Genomic DNA, 14,172 nt, shown 5'->3' on the forward strand with positions numbered 1-14,172 from the left:
CGGCCTGTAATCTCAGCACTTTGGGAGGCCAAGGCTGGTGGATCACCTTAGGTCAAAGAGTTTGAGACCAGCCAGACCAATATGGAGAAACCCACCTCTACTAAAAATACAAAAAAAATTACCTGGGCGTGGTGGTGCACACCTGTAATCTCAGCTACTACGGAGACTTCAACCTGCGAGATGGAGGTTACAGTAAGCTGAGACCACACCACTGTACTCCAGCCTGGGCAACAAGAGCAAAACTGTCTCAAAAAAAGAAAAGAAAAAAAAAAGGACGACGACAACCCAATTCTTATGAGTGCAAAAGAACTGAACAGAATGGTCAGGCGCAGTGGCTCATGTCTGTAATTCTCGCACTTTGGTAGGCCAAGGCGGGTGGGTTGCCTGAGCTCAGGAGTTTGAGACCAGCCTGGGCAACACGGTGAAACCTTGTCTCTAATAAAACACAAAATATTAGCCAGGCATGACGGCATCCGCCTGTAATCCCAGCTACTTGGGAGGGTGACACAGGAGAGTTGCTCGAACCTGGGAGGCGGGGTTGCAGTGAGCCAAGATCATGCCACTGCACTCCAGCCTGGGTGACGGAACAAGACTCCATCTCAAAAAAAAAGAAAAAGAAAAAAAAAAGTAACTGAACAGACACCTCACAAAAAAAGATGCACAAATGGCCAATCAGCACATAAAAAGAACACAATATTATTAGTCATCGAGGAAATGCAAATTAAAATTACAGTGAGATACCACCACACACAAACCAGAATGACTAAATTTAAAAGATGACTATCAACTATTGGTAAGGATACAAACTAAATAAAATGTTCATACACTGCTGGGAGGGATATAAAATGGCACAAACACTTTTGAAAACAGTATGATGGCTCCTTAGAAAGTTAAACATACAACTTAGCACCTCTTCTTCCAGGTATTTACCCCCGAGAAAAAATTTATTTACAAAAAGATCTGAACAAGAATGTTCCTAGTAGCTTTACTCACAACAGCCAGGGACAAAAGGATATATGGTGAGCAACTATATGAAGTTGCAGAACAAGCAAAACCAACATGTGGTGGAAAAAATGAGAACAGTGATTGCCTCCGGGGTAGGAGGTGATGGCAACTGACTGAGAAGGAGGACAATTGAAATTTCTAGGATGACAGAAATATTAAATATCTTGATGGGGCTTGGAATACACGGGTGTAAGCATTTGTCAAATTTATTAAATGGCACACCTAAGAATTTAACATTTCACTATATGTCAATTTTGCTATATTATAAAAAAACAACAAATATTTAACTCTATTTCATTCTATGTATGCTGAAGTATTTGGGGGCAAAGTGTACTAATGTCTTCAACTATCTTTAAAATGCACCACAAAAAAAAGATGGGACAGGTAAATCTTTTTTTTTTTTTTTTTGATAAAGCAAATGTAACACAAAATGTTGGAATCTAACTGCTTCTATGTGTATCCCCTGCCAATTGAAGGAGGAGCAGCAAACAAAAGATGCATCTGGCTATTTTTGTAGGGAAGTTTCTCTTCTCTGTCCAACCTCTAGTGTAGAACCCTAAAAACATCAACCATATAATCTACTCTCTCATGCCAACTCTGTAAGGCACACTCATGTCCACACTGGTTCCTTATTTTACTGACCTTGAACCAATTCTTTTTTTTTTTCTTTTTGAGATGGAGTTTCGATCTTGTTACCCAGGTTGGAGTGCAGTGGTGCGATCTTGGCTCACTGCAACCTCCACCTCCTGGGTTCACGTCATTCTCCTGCCTCAGCCTCCCGAGTAGCTGGGACTACAGGTGCCTGCCACTACACCCGGCTTTTTTTTGTATTTTTGTATTTTAGTAGAGACGGGGTTTCACCGTGTTGGCCAGGCTGGTCTCGAATTCCTGACCTCGTTATCCGCCTACCGCTGCCTCCAAAAGTGCTGGGAGGTAGAGCTTGCAGTGAGCCGAGATCGCATCATTGCACTCCAGCCTAGGCGACTTGAGCGGGACTCTGTCTCAAAAAAGAAAAAAAATCGTTCCAAATGGGTAATTTTACATATAGAGTTCTATTAACCTGAATTTAATGGATCAGAATACACCCATTCCTGCTAAATAGCAACACTATTGAAATTAGCATAATGTGTTTATATTTCATTAAAACTAAATCTCTTCCATTTAACTCTTTCAAAGGCCCATGAAAATACTGCCCCTACAAAAATAATTTAAATCTTTTTTTTTTTTTTTTTTTTTTTTTTTTGAGACAAAGTCTCAATCTGTCACCCAGGCAGGAGTGCAGTGGTGTGATCTCAGCTCACTGCAACTTCCCCCTACCAGGTTCAAGCGATTCTTCTGCCTCAGCTTCCCAAGCAGCTGGGATCACACCCAGCTAATTTTTGTGTTTTTAGTAGAGACAGGGTTTCACCATGTTGGCCAGGCTGGTCTCAAACTCCTGACCTTAGGTGATCTGCTGGCCTCAGCCTCCCCAAAGTGCTGGGATTATAGGTGTGAGCCATGGCGATTGGCCAATCTTTTAATTTTTTACCAAAAATTCCCACTAATTACAACTGAACAAAGAAACAATTCATGGTCTGAACATATCTGACATCTGATACAAACAAGCAGTATTACATTCCAAATAACTATAGAAGTGTGTATCCAAACCTATTCTATACAGATATAAAACACAAGGTGGGGTTGGGTATGGTGGTTCACCTCCGTAATCCCAGCCCTTTGGGAGGCCAAGGCGGGCGGATCTCTTGAGGTCAGGAGTTTGAGACCAGCCTGGCCAATATGGTGAAACCCCATCTCTACTAACAATACAAAAATTTAGCTGGGCATGGTGGCATATGCTTGTAATGCCAGCTACTCAGGAGGCTGAGGCAGGAGAATTGCTTGAACTCAGGAGGTGGAGGTTGCAGTGAGCCGAGATTGCACCACTGCACTCCATCCTGGGAGACGGAGCAAGGCTCTGTGAAATAAACAAACAAACAAACAAACCAAAAGGTGGGCAGAAAGTTTGGGGCTGACATCGCATTAGTACCTCTTTCCTCAGAAATGTGGACATTCTAACTTCAGGGTGGAACAGAGCCAGCAATGGGAAGGACTGAGTGAAGAATCCTGAGATGCAAAATTGGCAGTTGGCAGTTGGCCAGAATGACGAGAAGTGGCCCAAACAGGAGAGGAGGTGATACAGACATAAGTGAAGGAGTTTTTTTTTTGTTTTTTTTTTTTTAAAAGACAGAGTCTCCCAGGCTGGGGTGATCCTTGCACTTCAGCCTCCCTGGTAGCTGGGACTACAGGTGCTGACCACTATGCCTGGTTAATTTTTGTCATTTTTTTGTACACATGGGGTTTTGCCATGTTGCCCTGGCTGGTCTCAAACTTCTGGGCTCAAGCGAGCCTCCCAACTTGGCTGGCACCAGGTTTCTGAAGAAAGGAAAGCTTTACTTACAGTCAACCAACAAGGAAGAGAGGAGTGCAGCTCAAATCTGTCTCCCTGCAAATTGGCCTTAAGGCAGTATGTTTATTAGGGAAGGTTTAGGGGGTAGATTCTCGGGCAGGAAAGAGGAGGTCTGAAAAGTCCCTGGGCGTGCACAGTTGTCTCTTCATGCATCTTTATGGGCCACATGTGCAAATTCTGGGGCAGTTAGAATGAAATATGGAAATCTGGGCTGTGATGTCAGCAAGCTCATTCTGCAGACTCTAGTTGGTCATATTAGTTCCAGCCAATTTCAGTCAGTTTTGTTATCTTACAAGTGGAGAGGGCTTCAGCAAGCTGTTTCTTATTTGCCATCTTGTAAGTTCAAAAATACCTGTCAGCCACTGATTTCTTTAATTCTTTGGAGCATGGCTTCACTTTCAGCTTCAGTTTTTAAAAATAAAACTTCTGAGATCTTAAGCTGAAGCTCAGGTTGATTATCTATAGCTTAGTTTTAGCTGTCTTGCAGATACATGTTTGGTATGACTTTGCTGTATTGAACAGTTTGTTTTATTAATATTAATAATATTTTGCTCTTATTGTCTGGTATACTAAAAATTATTTTCTGGCTGGGCACAGTGACTCACACCTGTAATCCCAGCAATTTGGGAAGCAAGGCAGGTGGGGATCACTTAAGGTCAGGAATTCGAGAACAGCCTGGACAACATAGCAAAACCCCATCTCTACTAAAATAAAAAAACAAAAAATAAATAGCTGGCCTTGGTGGTGCGTGCCTATAATCCCAGCTACTTGGGAGGCTGAGACATGAGAATCACTTGAACTCAGGGGGTGGAGGTTGCCGTGAGCCAAGATCGTGCACTCCAGCCTGGGCGACAAATAGAGTGAGACCCTGTCTCAAAAAGACAAAACAAAACCTGGTGCCGTGGTATGGGTTCTGTGCTCATCAGGCAGTAAGCCCTTTTGTTGGGTAAGGGAAATGAGCAATATCTATACAAACAAAGCCAAGTTGTATTTTCCTCATAGAGATAAACTTTACAAAACAGGCCACAGATTTTACCAGGAAAAGTAAACACTTGTCAAAAAAAATAAGCTCATGCTATATGAATCAGATATCAGATTGGTGCAAATGTAATTGCAGTTTTGCATTATAATAATTTGCCACTTGATAACTGGAATACATTCTTAAATGTGGTTACATTATACATCATTTTAATGCAAATTTCTAGCTTTATGTTATTTAGCTGATGACTTATTACTTGCTGTTTATTTTATATTATTTTAGACTGTGGAAATGATGTTAGACAAAAAATAAGTTTGAGCGATTTTCTTATTCGAGTTCAAAATGGATTGTAAAGCAGCAAAGAGAACTCACCAACATCAACAAAGCATTTGGCCCAGAACTGCTAATGAACATATACTGCAGTGGTGGTTCAAGAAGTTTTGCAAAGGAGGCTAGGCACGGTGGCTCACGCCTGTAATCCCAGCACTTTGGGAGGCTGAGGCAGTCAGATCACTTGAGGTCAGGAGTTCAAGACCAGCCTGGTCAACATGGTGAAACCCTGTCTTCATCAAAAATATAAAAAATTAGCTGGGCCTGTGACACATGGCTGAGAGTGAGGCAGTAAAGGGGAAGCTCGGAGGCCTCGGGAGGCTGAGGCAGGAAAATAGCTTGAACCCAGGAGGTGGAGGCTGCAGTGCGCTGGGATCACACTACTGTACTCCACCCTGGGCCACAGAGCAAGAATGTCTCAAAACAGTAACAAAACAAAACACCCAAAGAAGCACACAACAACAACAAAAAAACAAAGTTTGCAAAGGAGACAAGAGGCTTGAAGATGAGAAGCGTAATGGCCAGCCACTGGAAGTTGATAGATCAATTGACAGCAGTCACCTAAGCTGATCCTCAAACCTCACGAGAAATTGCCAAAGAACTCAATGTTAGCCATTCTATGGTCATTCTGCATTTGAAGCAAATTGGAAAGGTGTAAAAGCTCAATTAAGTGGGAGTCTCGAGCTGAGTGAAATTAAAAAAATTTGTTTTGAAGTGTCTTCTCCTACTCTATACAACAACAACAAACCATTTATCAGACTGTGACATGGGACGAAAAGAGGATTTTACACGATAACCAGTGACAACCAGTTCAGTAGTTGAACCAAGAAGCAGCTTCAAAGCACTTCCCAAAGCCAAACTTGCACCAAAAAAAGGCCACGGTCACCGTCTGGTGGTCTGCGGCCAGTCTAATTCACTACAGCTTTCAGAATCCTGGCGAAACCACAACATCTGAGAAGTCTGCTCAGCCAATCAATGAGATGCACCAAAAACTGCAATGCCCGCAGCTGGCATCGATCAACAGAAAGGGCCTACTTCTTCTCCACAACAACACCCAATGGCACACTGCATAACCAACGCTTCAAAAGTTGAAGAAATTGGGCTACAAAGTTTTGCCTCATCTGCCATATTTACCTGACCTCTCGCCAACTGACTATCACTTCTTCAAGCATCTCGAAAACGTTTTGCAGAGAAAACACTTCCATAACAGCAGGATGCAGAAAATGCTTTCCAAGAGCTTGTCGAATCCCAAAGCACAGATTTTTGTGCTATAGGAATAAGCAAATTTATTTCTTGTTGGCAAAAATGTGTTGATTGTAATGGTTCCTGTTTTTTTCAATAAAGATGTGTTTGAGCCTAGTTATAATGATTTAAAAGTCATGGTCCAAAACCCCAAACACTTCTGTACCAACCTAATAAATTCCTTATTTACACAAGGTAAGACAGCCCATTTCTTTTGTTTTTGTTTTGTTTTGTTTTTGAGACACAGTCTCACTCTGTCGCCAAGCTGGAGTACACTGGTGCGATCTTGGCTCACTGCAACCTCCACCTCCGGGGTTCAAGTGATTCTCCTGCCTCAGTCTCCCGAGTAGCTGGGACTACAGGCGTGTGCCATCACGCCCAGCTAAGTTTTGTATTTTTAGTACAGACAGGGTTTCATCATGTTGGCCAGGATGGTCTCGATCTCTTGACCTCTTGATCCGCCCGCCTCGGCCTCCCAAAGTCCTGGGATTATAGGCTCCAGCCACTGCGCCGGGCTGCCAACCCATTTCTTAAATATAATAAAGAGCTTTAATAACAAAAGAAATTGGTTTGCTATAGAATCTACAAAATTTATATACTGTTTGTATGATCAATGGCATTCAAGATATTTCCTTTCCAGATAATGATATATAGTAATACATCCCCTCCCTTCACAACACTCTAGTAGAGCGAGAAACAGAGACTAAGGGAAAGACAGAGCCCCCAGACCAGCAATCGAGCCAAGTCTACTAACATAATCCCAAATCTCATTGCAAGTCAATGTACATGGCAGAAAGTGAAAACTGCCAAGGAAATCATAATTCTGGTGAGTTATAGTACTGCTAACTAGGAGAAGCAGAGATAAAAATAATGCAAGGCATTCCACTCTAAGCCTAAAGAGCAAAATACCAATAGGCATGAAGAAATCTAAGACATCCAACAACTTCAACCAAAACATGATTTTGTTTCTGTCAACATAAATAGAAAAAGCATGTTTAAAAAGCTAAAAATATACTCCTAAAACTCATGGGTCAATAAGGGAGTCACCTGTGAAATTATAATCAGAAACAAATGACAAATGCAAGGACCATGTATCAAAACTCAAATGGTTAAGCTAGGCTGAAATGCATTTATAATAAAACTAAAATGAGACTTGCATTCAACTCAAAGTAGTTAGAAAAAAGAACAATATATAGACAGAAAGGTTAATGTAATCAATCTTAAATTTGTCCCTACCTTTTCCAAACATTTATCGTCAGAATATATAGAGAACTTTTTCTAACAATAAATTATATATACATACACCTACATATTTCTTAATATACATACAAGAATTATATATGTATACTTCCCCATAGGAAATCACCCCATAGGAAAAAAATGGATCAAGAGAAAACTCAAATATCAAAAAAACACACAGAAGGATGGCCCAAGATCTACCTATTGTCATATGGTGGAAATACTGAACTGCAAAACTACCTTGAAGAGAAAACATGGCAACATCTAATAAAGCTGAAGATGTGGATCATCCCCTATAATCTCAACAATTCCATTCCTAGACAAATACTCCAGAGAAAATATCGCACGTCTGCAGACAGAAAAGTGCATATTCACTTTAATGTGTATTAGAAATCTACCAAAATGTATCCTGATGGCAGAATAGATTATGGTAAATCTTCAAACTGGATAAATATATAAGCAGTGAAATTTAAAAACTTACAGTTACCTTTCACAATACAACACCAAAAAAGGAGAAATAGGCAAGTAAGAAGAATACGGGCAGGGCACAGTGGCTCACGCCTATAATCTCAGCACTTTTGTGAGGCTGAGGCAGGTGGATCACTTGACGGCAGGGGTTTGACCCAGCCTGGCCAACATGGTGAAACCCCATCTCTACAAAAAATACAAAAATTAGCCAGGTATGGTGGCACATGCCTATAGTCCCAGCTACTTGCATGGCTGAGGCACAAGAATCGCCTGAACCCAGGAGGCAGACGTTGCAGTGAGCCGAGATTGCACCACTGCACTCCAGCCTGAGTGACAGAGCGAGACTGTATCTTTAAAAAAGAAGAATACATATAGCATTAATCCTATTCATGAACTTATTTACATATGTTTTACAAACAGACAAAACTATACAGTAATACCAAGGCTCAAATAATTTCAATTGCAATTCCCTTATTTGAAAAAGTATGGGTAGTTTTGTTTTGTTCAACGATACCCATGAAATTTAAGGTACTAGGTTAGGTTTTCAGCATACATTTTGAAAGAACTGATTCAATAGCAGATTAACTTTGCTCTGGGTCTCCTCGAACCCCACCCGTACAGGTCTCCCCTAACCACCACCACACCAGTGCTTTTTAAATAAACCTCAAGAATATATGAGTATACAACCCTACCTCCTCCTCCGGAGGTTTAGAAGCAACAAAGCGTGTTCTTTCTCGTCTCATCTTGCCACCTCCACCACCTACTCCAGAAGATAAACCATTGGCTGCAGGCAAACTGAAATTTGGATATGAAAAGCCACTGGCAAATAAAAAGAAAATTAAAACAATTGATATATTATTCTGGTCCATAACTTGTTAACTAGAACTGCTAACAAGTAAAAAATATATATATATACAGCCAAATGTGATTCTAAAATCTTAGATTTTTGTATAAAGTTTCTGTTCTTTGATTTTAATCTTCAAAAAGGTACATGTAAATCAAATACAGACCTTACAAGTTAAATATAAAGTAGTATAGCCATATAAGAAATGACAGTACCTTTCTCGTTCTCTATTTTGTCCGGGTGTCGTATTTTTTTCATATCCAGTCTGTGGGGTAAATACACACACATTTACGTTTGCTTATTTGTTGTAATTTTCTTAATACCACCTTGCTCCCTATTAATTTTAATATTTAGAATCAGGAATTCGATGGCTTTTTAGTTAATGAATCCTGAAATTTGAAATTATACCCTGACTTCTGAATGGTAACCAAGAGTTATGGTGAGATTATACATAAAAAATGTCAGTGAGCACAACCATTATTTTAACAAAATGGTAGTATATAGACAATACACTCACTAACCTAATCACAAAATTACTTTTACTTATCCCTCTTTTTGTCCTGCTAATTGTGCAACCAAATACACAAAGATATTCCTTTCGAAATGCCTCTCTGCAACTTAAATAATTAATATGTCCACTGAAAGGAATCAAGACTCCTTAGAAAAACGGCTGATTACAGGGCTGGGGCAGAAAATGCACGTGAAGAGCCTGAATTATTTTATAATATCAAAAACCAATTAAGTGCTCAAAAAGATACAGGCAAGAATCATCAATAATGCTAACATTAGTGGCTGAAAAGAATATAATTGGGAAGTTTCCTTCCCACAAGATACTTATTCATTATGAAAGGTAAAGTAGTAATTTTATAGTAGAGAATCCTCACAGACACCACTTTATGTAATAACCACACTGCCAGGAATGGGACAAACTGGTAGCCTGTGCCTTCTGAACAGTGAGAACAGCTCAGCACACTCCTTCAATGGTTTTCACAGCCAAAAGTACGTAACTGAAATCTAATCATGAGGAAACATCAATCATAAAACTACAGAACATTCTACAAAATAATTGGCTTCTATACTTCAAAATTATCAGTTGTGAAACACAAAACAACAAAAACAAAAAACAAAAGGAACTGTTCTAGACTAAAGGAGATGAAGAGACATGACGACTAAATACAAGACATGATGTTAGAATTTTTTCTTTGGGGCCAACTGACAACATGTAAATAGAATCTGTAGACCACAGTGTTCTGCAAATGTTAAATTTCTGGGTTTGATCACTGTTATGCATTACGTAAGGGAACTCGTTTATAAGAACACATAGAAAAAGACAGCAAATGTAGTAAAATGTGAAGTTCACGAAATTTTTCTTGCAAATCTGTAAAAGTCCAATATGCTCAAAAAATATATATATATGAAATATGTATATATATATGAAATGTGTATGTGTGTGTGTGTATATATATATACTGGCTATATATCCTATGATCCAGCAATTCTATTTCTAGGTATAAATCCAGGGGAAATAAAAACATGTCCACAAAACAAAACAAAAACAAAACACTTACACATAAATGTTCAGAGGAGCATTATTCATTATAGCCAAACATATATATATGTGTGTGTGTGGGTGTGTGTGTGTGTGTGTGTGTATATATATATATATATATAAAAAAAATGGGGGGGGGAGAGGGGGGGGGGAGGGAGAGAGAGAGAGAGAGAGAGAGAGAGAGAGAGTGTGTGTCAGGGTTTTACTCTGTCACCCAAGCTGGAGTACAGTGGTACAATCATAGTTCACTTCAGCCTCAAACTCCTGGGCTGTCACGTGATTCTCCTACCTCAGCCTCCTGCCTTGCTAGAATTACAGACAAGCACCACTACATCTGGCTAATTTTTTAATTTCCTCTAGAGACAAGGTCTCACTATGGTACCTGGGCTAGTATTGAACTCCTGGCCTCAACTGATCCTTCTGCCTGAGCCTCTCAAAGCACTGGGATTACAGGCACGAGCCACCGTGACCACCCTATGTTCAAAATATTTTTCAAAAATTTAATGTTAACTTAAAAGTATGGAGGGAGATAAAGCGAATATGACAAAATGTTAATGACTGGTCAATCAACATAAAGAAATACATGGGCAATCACTGTACTAATCTAAGTTTCAAGGTTTTCAATAAATTGAGTTGTTAGAAATGAGATTAAATGTAAGTAAAGGCATAAACAGTAAGGTGTTAAGTAAACAAAAACACAAGTTAAATGACACAAAAAAACAGACAAACCCAGATTATGGGACATTTTATAAGAAAACTGGCCTGGTCTCTTCAAAAACCTAAGATCCAGCAATTCTATTTCTAGGTATAAATCCAAGAGAAATAAAAACATGTCCACAAAACAAAAAACAAACAAACAAACCAAAAAACACACACATAAATGTTGATAGGAGCATTATTCATTATACCCAAAAAGTAAAAACCACCCCAATGTCCCTCAACTGATTAATGAATAAAACAAAATCTAGTATATCCATACAATGAAATATCTACAAAATCTAGTATATTCTTACAATGAAATATTATTCAGCCATAAAAAGGGAAAAAATGAAGTACTGATACATACTACAACGTGAATGAACCTTGAAAACATTATGCTAAGTGGCTACTAATGGGTATGGGTATGAGATTTTCGAAGGGTGGGAGAGATGGTAATACAAACGTTCTAAAATGTACCATTATGATGGCTGAACAGTTGAACAACTCACAGACACCACTTTATTTATAAAGTGTTTTCCAAACATGCTAAAACCACTGAATTGAAAACTTTAAATATGTATGATTTAAACTTTGCATGATATGTGAATTATCTCAAGAAACAGAATCCAATGTGGCCAGGGTGAGGGGTTTGAGGTATGGAAAAACAAAACCAAAAGCAGTATCTGAACCTTGCTGAGTCCTGGTTCAAAAAAGCAATTATGAAAAACAACTGGATATTAGATAGTTTTAAGGAATTAGAATTAATTTTCTTTTTATTTCTTTTTTTTTTTTTTTTTTTGAGATGGAGTCTTGCTGTGTGCCCCAGGCTGGAGTGCAGTGGCGCTATCTCGGCTCACTGCAAGCTCCGCCCTCCGGGTTCACACCATTCTCCTGCCTCAGCCTCCCAAGTAGTTGGGACTACAGGCGCCCGCCACCACGCCCGGCTAATTTTCTTGTATTTTTAGTAGAGACGGGGTTTCACCGTGTTAACCAGGAAGGTCTCGATCTCCTGACCTCGTGATCCACCCGCCTCGGCCTCCCAAAGTGCTGGGATTACAGGCTTGAGCCACCGTGCCCGGCCTAGAATTAATTTTCTTAGATGGGATAATACAGGACAAAGTACTTAGGAGACACATATCAAAGTACTTAGGGTTCAAAAGATAATGTCTGAAATTTACTTTCAGATAGTTCAATAACGCCACATGCAAGAAACAGATACAGCAAATCCAGCAAAATTATTAAACCTAAACAATGAGTATATGCTAGAGTTTACTAGTCAACACTAACTTAAGATCTGATCAAGGTAGCGGCTAGGCGCAGTGGCTCACACCTGTAATCCCAGCACTTTGGGAGGCCTAAGCAGGTGGGCCACTTGAGGTCAGGAGTTTGAGACCAGCCTGGCCAACGTAGTGAAACCCTGTCTCTACTAAAAATACAAAAATTAGCTGAGTGAGGTGGCACATGCCTGTAGTCCCAGCTACTCGGGAGGCTGAGGCAGGAGAATCACTTGAACCCAGGAGGCAGAGGCTACAGTGAGCTGAGACCATGCATGCCATTGCACTCCACCCTGGGCGACAGAGTGAGACTCCATCTTAAAAAAGAAAAGAAAGATTTGATCAAGGTGACAGCTATTTTAAAAGTATAACAATTCATAATCATCACTAATTCACAACCTTAATGCGTTATACAGTTGCTAGAATGCAATGGTAGTTATATTTTACATTATTTAATCTTACTCATTCTAATCAATATTCAAAGACTGGTAGAAATACACATATACTCACACTGCACTTTTTATCTATTCTTTGATTAGTCTTCCTGAATTCACCAGATGGAGTCAGCGATGGTTTAAAATAAACACTTCGATTTGTTGCTATGGAAACTGGCTTTGGGGTCATACGTCTCTGAACAGGAGGATACTGAGAATCCACCTGACAGGTAAACAGAAATCAAAGACATTTATTTTCGTATAAATCAACGATTCATAACTAAATTTTGACAATAGCTAATGTGACCTAAAGACCAAGAGTATTTCCTAGAGAAATATACGGTAGATACAAACAAGAGGAAAAACTGATAATAATGGAATCCAAGGTATGTATCTATTTATATACATATATGTACATAAATATACACATACATAATTCTAAAATTGGTTTCATGGATACACTGTATTTCATTCCAGACTTAATGACTTTTTACACACATGCATGCATACAAAATGGAACTATATTCAAAACAGCACTACAAATCTAAGCTTTTACAGAATTAATTGATTTAAAAAAATTTTTTTTTTTTTTTTTAAAAGACGGACTCCTGCTCTGTCATCCAGACCACAGCTCACCGTAGCCAAGACCTGGGTAATCCTTCCACCACAGCCTCCTGGGTAGACAGGCATGCACCACCATACCTGACTAATTTTTTTGGTATTTTTTGTAGAGACAGGGTCTCGCCATGTTGCCCAGGGTGGTCTCACACTCCTGGACTCAAGCAATCTGCCTGCCTCAACCTCCCAAAGTGCTGAGATTACAGACATGAGACACCTCGCCTGGCTTTTTTTTTTTTTTTTTTTTTTTTAACGGAGATTAGGTCTTGCTGTGTTGCCCAGACTGGCCTCAAACTTCTGGGCTCAAGCAATCCTTCTGCCTCAGCCTCTTTAAGTGCTGGGATTACAGGCATGACCCACTGTGCCTGGCCCAGAGTGAATTTTAAATGCATGAACTAAAATGTACTTTTGTCACATTTTCCCTGAATTACTATCCATATTTTCTGAGTTGCAAATAAGATATTTTAAAACTAGCTATGGGCCAGGCATGGTGGCTCATGCCTGTAATCCCAGCAACGTGGGAGGCCGAGGCAGGTGGATCATTTGAGGTCAGGAGTTCGAGACCAGCCTGGTCAACATGGTGAAACCATCTCTACTAAAAATGTAAAAATCAGCCAGGCACGGTGGCATGTGCCTGTAATCCCGGCTACTTAGGAGGCTGCGGCAGGAGAATGGTTTGAACCCAGGAGGCAGAAGTTTCAGTGAGCCAAGATTGTGTCACTACACTCCAGCCTGGGAGACAGAGCAAGAGTCACTCTCCCAAAACAAACAAAAAAACTAGCTATGAAAATATTTCAATTCCCAAAAATGTGACCAAATCCCTCTCCATGTTATTTCCCCCATTGTTATTTAAATACCAAGCCAAACCAAAAATCGTACAACGTAAGTCTAAATGGTAAATCACTGTTAAGACTTCCAAACTGTAAAATGAACTCAATTTATTATATAAGTACACCAAGTGTTTAGTTAACAATAGTCCTTTGCTAAACTGAAACACAGTAAAAAGCTTGTTGGTATAAAACCACTATAAAGCCAGAAGCTTCTA

General features: G+C 39.6%; 1 protein-coding gene across 1 annotated transcript in view; it reads right to left on the bottom strand.

Annotated features, from left to right (window-relative positions):
- NUP153 (nucleoporin 153) overlaps positions 1-14,172 on the bottom strand; it is a 92,620-nt gene that overhangs the window by 34,996 nt on the left and 43,452 nt on the right. The window contains 3 exon segments of the mRNA XM_007973607.3: positions 8,402-8,528; positions 8,769-8,818; positions 12,586-12,732. Coding sequence (XP_007971798.2) covers positions 8,402-8,528; positions 8,769-8,818; positions 12,586-12,732 — 324 coding nt within the window.

Source organism: Chlorocebus sabaeus, chromosome 17, assembly GCF_047675955.1.
Source record: "Chlorocebus sabaeus isolate Y175 chromosome 17, mChlSab1.0.hap1, whole genome shotgun sequence".
NCBI classification, from domain to species: domain Eukaryota; kingdom Metazoa; phylum Chordata; class Mammalia; order Primates; family Cercopithecidae; genus Chlorocebus; species Chlorocebus sabaeus.